We start from the raw sequence: 10,346 nt of genomic DNA, 5'->3' as shown, positions 1-10,346 counted from the left end.
CTATTCAAGGGGAACAGTAAGAGGACATCAGTCATGAAGATCACCATACTTTTTTATATAAATTCCATTTGTAAAAAAACATGGCGACCTCCATAACTGATTTTTTACTACCGTTATCCCTTAATACAATGAAATTTTTATTTACGAACCAAGACGGAAACGTTAAAGCTGGTATAAGAATCAACTGGATTAGGATTTAAAAGGGAAGGACTTTGAACACGATTTATCAAAATTTTCATCCAGTTGAAATTAACCAAAAATTAATTTTATCATTAATTTTTTTTTTTTCATTCAAGTTTTTAACAAATGAGTATATTACAAAGTTGTTAGTAAATAACATATGACACTTAAACTTATAAATGAGGTAGGTAGGGTAGATAGTTTTAAATCTTTAACAATAATATTTATTATTTTGAATTATAAATACTTTTAATTTCAATTTAATTTAGCACTAATTGGTGAACAATATTTTTGGTTAATCCGTCTTTAGCTAACACAAATAGATTCGACGGTTTCCCTACACGTGAACATGCAACATATAGTTGCCCATGAGAAAAACATGGATTTTCCAAATCTAAACCACAAATGGACATTGTTTGGCCTTGAGACTTATTTATAGTCATGGCAAAAGCTAAACGAACTGGAAACTGTAGCCTTCTGAAGGGTATCATAGAATCTGACGGTATCATTGGAATACGTGGCAGCAGGACCACTTCTCCTTTAAACTTTCCAGTTAAAATGGTTGCTTCAAGAACATTTCCGGTGATCTTTTTGATGACCAAACGCGTACCGTTGCATAGTCGAGGTGGATTCAAATTACGCAGGAGAATAATCGGTGAACCAATCTTTAATCGAAGATTATGTGGTGGCATTCCAGGTATATCTAGTGAGTTTAAAAATTCAATTGGAAAATTTACACTTTCATTTTCATTAGGAACAGTATCGATTGATTTAAAAGACATATGATCGCCTGGTAACAACTGTTGTATCTGGAAGTTAATTTCGTCAACATCAATATTTTTGGCTGCTAAAATAGCCCGCTCACTGAGCCAGTCATGATCCAAGTAATTTCTCTGTATATTCGGAAAAATACTCTGAATCAATTCATTTTTGTCCTGAAGAACAGTGCAGAAATTGTCTGGCAGTTTAATGCATTGCGTGTTTGGTTGCATTTCTATTTTACCGTTCCCAATATCTAGTAATTGTTCGGAAAATATTTGTGCTAATGGATCATTTTGCAATCGTACACGCATGTTTATGGTCAATCGAAGTGTTTCAACACTTCGCCATAAGAATGATTGTTTCAAACATGCATTAATCTCATCCGCGAAAGTAGAGCGAGGTATAACCGGTAAGGTCTGTCGGAAATCACCAGACAAAAGTAAAGTAGTACCACCGAAAAGTTTATCATTACCGTTTAGATCTTGCATAGTTCTATGTAATGCTTCGAGTGAATATTTATGTGCCATTGTGCACTCATCCCAAATTATGATTGAACTCTTCCGCAACACTGCAGCTATTCCACTATTCTTTTTTATGTTACATATTGCGTTTGGTTTATTATGAATGTCCAATGGTAGCTTGAATATTGAATGTGCCGTTCGCCCACCATCTAGCAAAGTAGCCGCAATGCCTGACGATGCAACTGCCAATGCGATTTTCTGTTGCGACCGTATTTTGGCAAGAATCAACGATATTAAAAATGTCTTACCGGTCCCACCTGGTGCGTCCAAGAAAAAAAAACCTCCTTGTTCAGCAGCAACAGTCAGCATAATCCGATCATAAATAATTTTTTGTTCTGCTGTCAGTAATGGCTCACTGTTCACGATAATTGTTGCTAAATTAGCATGGTCATATTGTTTTTCTCGTTGTAAATCGGTGTCGACTAAGTCGGTGGCTGGGCGATCAGGTGATTGCACACCATAATGATTAAGTGGTAAATTTGAAATTAAAACACATAAATCCTCGATTAACATTAACGCTTCATTATACATCTCTGGCGTATAATCTATGTTTTGGCGTTGATGTGTTTGTCTAATTCGGTACAATATGTCTTCTGTCATACAATTTTTATATTTTTCCCACAAAGTTTGTGCTTGCGATGGATAACATGTCGTCAAAATAATTGCAAACAGCTGACGAATGTTATTTGGCGTTGATGTCAATGCAGCATCAGCAAGCGTTAAGTCCCAATGGTTATCATCTTCTAGCAATTGCAGTTCACGACATGCATCTTGGTATGTATTGAATACTCGGCCATTAACTGTTCGCAGAAATTTAAAAGACGTTGGTCCGGGAACATTCACCAATAACAAACGTAAATAGAAGCATTCACGTTGCTTAGGATGTACCGTGTAAAGTCGCCCCAATGTCTTTGCTTTGAATATGCCTGTAATGGACGGATGTGGTTTTCCTTGTTTTCGTGGCTCCCATCTTTTACCGGATTTGTTCCATGTGAAATAACGTGGAACATCAGTGTACATCAATGTCTTTGCGAATTGGCCAAAAATATCAGATTTTTGACACAATGTAAAAAATTCAGTGAGTGTCGTTTTTGGAGCCTCAAGCGCTCTTTGAAGAACATTTTCTTCTGTGAAGTATACACGTTGACCGTTTTCAAGATGTACTGCTAGATGCTGGACAGCAGGGTCTCTTTCGTGGATGGGAAAGCTGAGAATATGCCAAATAGCTTCGTTGCTGCTAATGTATCTACCCATTTGGTATCGTGTTATTTCGTCATTTTTATTTATATTTTCTAATTCAAATATGGCCAAATCATTGCCTTTATTGACATATTTACAAATGTACTTAATTGATTTTACAGAACTGCAAAGCTCGACATTGATATGAGCCTCATAAGTTTTTGAAAGTAATGGTGAGTATGGTACCACCCACTGATTATCAAATTCTATTGGATCTGTAGAATTCGGCAGTCGCATTGTGAATGTGTGGCCACCATTCTCAGTATTTCTGCGGCGGTACATTGGATAACCGTCAATATCCGTGATGGTGTCATTCGTATGCGGCTTTGGGAAATTTTTCTTACATTTTCCATTTTCCATGCATGGTGACGCCATGTTGAAAGCACCGCACGGCCCGTGGATCATGTGTTTGGTAACAATATCAAACAATTCTTGATCGATTGATGGATCTGGAATTTCGGCTGAAATTATTTGATCAATTTCTTCTGGACGGATTTTATCTTGAAGCCAAATTAAAATGTGGGCATGAGGCAAACCTCGCTTTTGCCACTCAATTGAATACAACCAACAACGTGTGATACCAAAAACTGAATGTTTAACAATAAAATCAATTAAGGATTTCAATTTTTGTTTGAACACACGTGCTACTATGTCATGGCGATGAATTGCTTGTTGTCCTGGTAATAATAAAGTTTGTATCTCTTCCCAATTCGGATTACATGTAAATGTAATAAACAAATCTGGTCGGCCGTAATGGCGTACGTAAGTCATCGCATCTTGTATATATTCCTGCATATTCCGTGGACTGCCGATATAGCTTGAAGGTAAAATGAAAACATTACCGATGTCATTGGGAATTAAATTTCCGTCGATGTTTCCAACAACAGCATCTCGTAAGTGAATATATTCTTCTGATCGTAATTTAGCCTGGTTGTATCGGATAAATCGCAAGCGTTCGCTTTCAATCTTAGCATACATATCAACAATGTATTGATGGAATAGCTGCCGATATCGAAGGATATAGTTGTCCTGATTTAGTCTAACCATCAATCGGTGTGCGTAGTAGTTCATTGAACTAACATTTTTATCTCTTTCAGCACCTCAAAAAAAGATAAAAAATAAAATGAAATAAGAAATTAAAATTCGCACATATAATAAGAAAATAAATAGTTAATTGTTAAAGTTACCGGTATTTGGATCACACTGTTTGATGTTAACGTGATATTCATCCTGTCCTTGCCAAAATATTAATGGATATTGTAGTGCGTCATATGAAGGGTGTAGATCCGAAATCGTAGTGACAGTGTTATCTCGCCGTGTAATTTTTATATCTCTTTTGTCAACTGGATCACCAACCATAATAACAGCAACCTCATCAACGGTTGGAGCGTTGAATCTGCCAGCATGTTCACCTAATGGTACTTTGTCGGCTTTTATGACGATTTGATAGTTGTCATTTTGTAATCGTGGTGAAACTCTTTTAATCAATCGAATTAGTTGATTCTGATCTTCTAAAAAAATTTCCAGCAATATCACAATTGCTCTTTCCTCTGCTTGTTCAATGAAATTATACTGGCATCGAGTTGTCACGCGCTCTTCACAATTGCCCATAAAATAAATTTGAAGAAATTTTGGATCATCATCAGGCATTGGCATCAATGACCCAATTTTATGGTACACTTGGCCTTGTATTTTGAATGTTGTTTCAAAATTACGCCCATCGGATGCGAGATCGCAAATTTTAGTTGCCCCAAATGACGTCATTTGGAAGCAAGAATTAAATTTGCGTATCTTACGCAAAAATAATTTTGAATCATCTGAATCGCCAGCAAGAAGGGATAATAAAGGTTCCGGCGGAGTGGGTAGAGGTGACAGCACAACTTTTCCTGATGCACAGCACATGCCGGGTGTTTCATTCCGAAATTTCAGCGCCTGACAATATTGACATACTTTATCCATTGCACCGATAGCAATCTTTGAATGCGCAGAGTAGTTAGTATCTGGTGCATATTCGAAAGCAAGACGAATGAATGATGCACGTGTTAATGAGCGGCTGGTCCGCTGCCTCTGTCGTTCTCGTACTCGTGCTGTAGCTATGTTTCGTTCTCGTGCCGCTCTTGTTCTCGCAATAGTCTGTCGTAGACGTTCGTCACGCTGTTCCTGAGATTCATGTGCACGACCCTCTGCTGTTCTAATTCTTTGGGCTGCATTTCTTGCTGCGATTTGTTCTGCCGACTGATGAACTCTTTCGACACGTTTGCGTCGTGCCTCTCTGCTCCGCGCGTTGTTAAGGTTAGATCTTTTCGGTGGCATTCGACTGAAAACAATAATTTCCACGTTTAAATTAAAAAAAAAAAAATAAAAAACTGAAAAACATGCTATTATAGCACATTGAAATGAGGAGTGCAAAATAATTTTTAATAGAGGTTGGATAAAAATAATAAAAAAAAAATATTTGTACAATTATGACCATCAAAATATATATGTCATACAGTGTGATTTGATGCATAGCAAATTTAATAATATGTGATAATACTTACATGTATATATTTTAATTGAACAGTTTTAAACAATGAAGCACTGATAATTAAAAAGCAGGAATAATTTCACTGTATTATCGTCACTACAATATGAATTTAATTTGTACTTTAGTCTAAGAAACACGTTGCCAGCTATGCTAACACCAAAAATTGAAAAAGTAAGAACGATTGAATTTCACTGTATTTCGTTTATTACAAAATGAATTTAGGTTACACTTTAGCCTCCGCAACACGTGGTGGATATGCTATTAAATTGTAGCTTATATAAATAAAACGTTTGTATTTTTAACGTAGCGCCATCTATTGAATACTTACTCAATCCAGTCAACAGATATCGTCATCTGTTAGAATCGTTTGGAGCTTACAGATAATTGTGACTGACAAATAATAGACAAATAATTTGCAATAAAATAATATTGCGACTATTAATTGAGATGTAACCTATCCTATCTCTCAAGTTGAATCAAATCGCACACGGTGTGCAAATCAAATTTAAAATCGGTTCAGTAAAATCGGAGTTCATCGCGGACAAACAACGTGACACGTAATTTTTATATATAAAGATATATATATATATATATATATATATATATATATATATATATATATATATATATATATATATGTATATATTAGGGTGCTCCGTTTGAAACGAAAATTTTTTTTTTTCGTTCCCCATCAAAAATCTTGTTCTACATGTAAAAATAAAAATTCAGTGAAGTTTTGAGCTCTTAATAACAATTTAAATAACTGGAACAACGTCGTTGAAGTTTTCTCATGCTAAAAGCATGTAAATTTTGATTCTTTTCTTTTTATCGAATATAACTCAGCCCTCTATTTACGTATCTTATTGGTTAAAAGTTTTTTTGGAAGAGAATTGTATGCTCTTTGAAAAAGCCTGTATGTGCTTAGCGGTACCTTCAACTACAGCCCTCGTGGAAGCCTTAAAAGTCTAATTTCCTACGAAATTAGTGGTTTTTTGTTGTTAACTTGTCAACGGTTAACTTTTGGGAAAAAAAGTACATGACATTTTTTGTAGGAAATTTAGTCTTCTACAAAAAAGTTCTCATAAGTCAAATCTCTGAAATCAATATTTAAAAAGATATATGAACTTTAACTACGTAAAATTTGAAATTTTAGCTAAATGTCAATGTTCAATACTATAAAATATATTCAGTTATTAACTTATGGTAAGTATCAATTAATATATATTTACACTTATCCAAAAAATTAAAGGAACAAGAAAATTTTATAAATTTTTTAGTGATTTTTGGAAAGCTGTATTTTCGTGAAAAATGCTCGTATCGGAAAAATAAAAAAAGCAAATTGAAGCTTGAAATCTCTAGTTTGAAGATCTTTTAGCAAAATATTTTTTTGAGCCAGGGTTTTTGAGGAATCAGAAGAAAAACGTCGAGACAAAATTTTTCTAAATTTTTTGGTTTCGTTTATTAGGTCTACGGGGCCGGGAAAATTTTTTTCAAAAAAAACGAATTCATGGCTTGTTTAGGAAATTTATTCAGCTACAATTTGCTTTTTTTTGTTTCTCTGTACGACAATTTGCTGCTGAGGTATCAGCCTTCAAATGAAAAAGGATCCTTTTGTCTTTGATTATTGATATCTCAGCAAGAAATGGTCACACAGTAATTTAAAGAGCAGTTTGATAAACTTGAATAAATCCCCTACAAGCTCCATTTTTGATTTAAAAAAAAAAAAATTTTTTTCATCCTTGATATCCATTTGAAAAACCTTTAAAAAATGGCCATTTGCTGGTTTTTTAGTCGACTCATCGCTACTCTGCAAATGTTAATAAAAAAAATAATGTTGCCAGGTTATTTTACAGCTTAATGTACCCCTAAAAACCCTGAAAATTTTCAGATTGATCCATTGAACCGTTTGTCCGGTCCGATTGCTCAAAGTTTTACAAAACAATTAAAGGAACAAGTTTTGTTCCTTAATCTGTGTAATCGTTATCAAAATGAAAAAATCAATTTTTTTCGGATTTTCTTTAGTTTTTGCGTTAATTATTCAGTAAATGTAAGGTAAAGAAAAAAAAAAATTTTTTTCCGAAAAACGAAAAAAAAAAATAACCCCCCGAATAAAACATAAAAAAAAAAAAAATTGGAAAAAATTCTTGTTTGGTCTCGTTTTTTGGAAAATTTTTTTTTTTTCCTCTTTACCTCACATTTACTGAATAACTAACGCAAAAATAAAAGAAAATCCAAAAAAAAATTAATTTTTTCATGTTGGTAATGATTACACAAATTAAGGAACAAAACTTGTTCCTTTAATTGTTTTGTAAAACTTTGAGCAATCGGACCGGACAAACGGTTCAATGGATCAATCTGAAAATTTCCAGGGTTTTTGGGGGTACATTAAGCTGTAAAATAACCTGGCAACATTATTTTTTTTATCAATATTTGCAGAGTAGCGATGAGTCGACTAAAAAACCAGAAAATGGCCATTTTTTAAAGGTTTTTCAAATGGATATCAAGGATGAAAAAAAATTTTTTTTTTTAAAATCAAAAATGGAACTTGTAGGGGATTTATTCAAGTTTATTAAACTGCCCTTTAAATTACTGTGTGACCATTTCTTGCTGAGATATCAATAATCAAAGACAAAAGGATCCTTTTTCATTTGAAGGCTGATATCTCAACAGCAAATTGTCGTACAGAGAAACAAAAAAAAAGCAAATTGTAGCTGAATAAATTTCCTAAACAAGCCATGAATTCGTTTTTTCGAAAAAATTTTTCCCGGCCCCGTAGACCTAATAAACGAAACCAAAAAATTTAGAAAAATTTTGTCTTGACCTTTTTCTTCTGATTCCGCAAAAACCGTGGCTCAAAAAAATATTTTGCTGGAAGATCTTCAAACTAGAGATTTCAAGCTTCAATTTGCTTTTTTTGTTTTTTCGATACGATCGTTTTTCACGAAAATACAGCCTTCCAAAAATCACTAAAAAATTTATAAAATTTTCTTGTTCCTTTAATTTTTCGGATAAGTGTATATAAAATATAAAATGTCCGTTATTATTCATCGAAATTGTTCCAATCACCAACTTCATTTGCAATTCTTTTAAAAAATTTGTTAGGAGTAAGGAAATGAATGTTAATACGTAGTATATAGAAACGAGCAGTATTCGATATAACACTTATGAGATATTTATTCATACTAAACTATTTGAAATCATTATAAAGATTATATAGTATAAAGTAAGTAGATTAGAATAATATGTATAATATAATAAGAATGTATAGATTAAAGGTAAATGTATAGTACAAACGTTGATGCTTTCAACAAAATTGAACGATTAAAACACAGGTTTGAAGAATCTCGTTCGAATTTTCAATGTCCTTGGGACCTAACAGATGGATTTTGTTCAAAAAAACATGGTTTATGTAATGGTTTTGAATTATAAAACCGTTAATCTTGACATTTAGCTAAAATTTCGAATTTCACTTAGTTAAAGTTCATTTATCTTTTTAAATATTGATTTTAGAGATTTGACTTACGAGAACTTTTTTGTAGAAGACTAAATTTCCTACAAAAAATGTGTGTGCTTTTTTTCCCAAAAGTCAACCGTTGACAAGTCAACAACAAAAAACCACTAATTTCGTAGGAAATTAGACTTTCAAGGCTTCCACGAGGGCTGTAGTTGAAGGTACCGCTAAGCACATACAGGCTTTTTCAAAGAGCATATAATTCTCTTCCAAGAAAACTTTGAATCGATAAGATACGTGAATATAGCGCTGAGTTTTATTCGATAAAAAGAAAAGAATCAAAATTTACATGCTTTTAGCATGAGAAAACTTCAACGACGTTGTTCCAGTTCTTAAAATTGATATTAAGAGCTCAAAACTTCACTGAATTTTTATTTTTACATGTAGAACAAGATTTTTGATGGGGAACGAAAAAAAAAAATCTTCGTTTCAAACGGAGCACCCTAATATATACATATATATATATATATATATATATATATATATATATATATATATATATATATATATATATATGTGTGTGTGTGTGTGTGTGTGTGTGTGTGTGTATACTTAGCGATAAGAATAGAACAGAAATGAACGAGTTATATAATACATTGTAAAGGAATTTCATTACATATAGGTCTTCATAATTATCAGGGCCCGAGACTTTGTGCTATAAGGTTAGCTTTAAATTTTTCTCGGTAAAATGACCAATAATTGTTGAATATGTGGGCAAGTTCACTGTATATACTAAACTAAACTATATGTGTTGGAATGCGGAACGCGGAATCGGAAATTCGATTCCTGAATTTAGTCTGCTAACCATTCCGTGGTTAATGGAATCGGAGTGTTGCCTACTAATATTAAGGGTAGAGATAGAAGATAGTAGATATGCTATTAGAGCCAGTTTTTTAAACCGGGTTAATTTTTAATCTGCGTTGACATTATTATTGCTGGTATATCTATATTATAAATGTATAGAAGTATGCTAGCAATGTTAACTAAATCTTGAATTAAAATAAACCCGGTTTAAAAAACTGGCCCTTACTAAAAGACTAAATCTTACTAAGTTCACTTAGGACTCAGTTCGGCCAAACATGCCCGTAGATTGTAAAAAATATTGTTGATTTATATTTTTACGTGGATGGATTTTTAGCCGGATGAGAATTTTTTTAAAACATAATTTCCAAAACATATTTTCCTACGTTTTTCCCTTATTGTATAAAAGTTAAGAAATCGCTAATTTAGGTGCTTCAAATTAGAACCAAAAAATTGGAGTAAGTATAGGTTTTCAGAGTAAGGTTTTAAAAATGTTCTCACCTCGCATAAAATTTTTCCACATAAAGTGCTTTATCCACTATATTTCTTACTATTAAAATCTTAAACGTTAAAATAAAGTTTAACTTAGGGCCAGTTTTTCAAACCGAGTTTATTTTTAATCCTGGTTTAAATTGATATTGCTGGCATATCTACATGCTATTAGAGCCAGTTTTTCAACCCGAGTTTATTTTTATCCGAGTTTTAATTAATATTGCTAGTATATCTATATATTAATAATATATAGATATACCAGCAATGATAATCAAAAACCGGATAAAAATAAACTTGGTTTGAAAAACTGGCC

General features: G+C 32.9%; 2 protein-coding genes across 2 annotated transcripts; both read right to left on the bottom strand.

Moving 5' to 3' along the window:
- Window positions 1-440: 440 nt before the first annotated feature.
- LOC130665904 (uncharacterized) lies at window positions 441-3,680 on the bottom strand. Its single transcript, XM_057466532.1, has one exon. It carries the CDS (start codon window positions 3,678-3,680, stop codon window positions 441-443), a length of 3,240 nt encoding a protein of 1,079 aa, XP_057322515.1.
- A 192-nt stretch (window positions 3,681-3,872) lies between these two features.
- On the bottom strand, window positions 3,873-5,015 carry LOC130665903 (uncharacterized). The gene has a single exon (XM_057466531.1). The coding sequence runs from the start codon at window positions 5,013-5,015 to the stop codon at window positions 3,873-3,875; it is 1,143 nt and encodes a 380-aa protein (XP_057322514.1).
- Window positions 5,016-10,346: the final 5,331 nt, after the last annotated feature.

The sequence above is a fragment of the Microplitis mediator genome, chromosome 3 (assembly GCF_029852145.1).
Source record: "Microplitis mediator isolate UGA2020A chromosome 3, iyMicMedi2.1, whole genome shotgun sequence".
Taxonomy (NCBI): domain Eukaryota; kingdom Metazoa; phylum Arthropoda; class Insecta; order Hymenoptera; family Braconidae; genus Microplitis; species Microplitis mediator.
This window is presented reverse-complemented; position numbering and strand designations above follow the sequence as displayed.

Bases quoted from the DNA above. Each gene is read 5' to 3' on its own strand.
- LOC130665904 (XM_057466532.1), bottom strand. From the start codon at position 3,680: ATGTATGCTAAGATTGAAAGCGAACGCTTGCGATTTATCCGATACAAC.
- LOC130665903 (XM_057466531.1), bottom strand. From the start codon at position 5,015: ATGCCACCGAAAAGATCTAACCTTAACAACGCGCGGAGCAGAGAGGCA.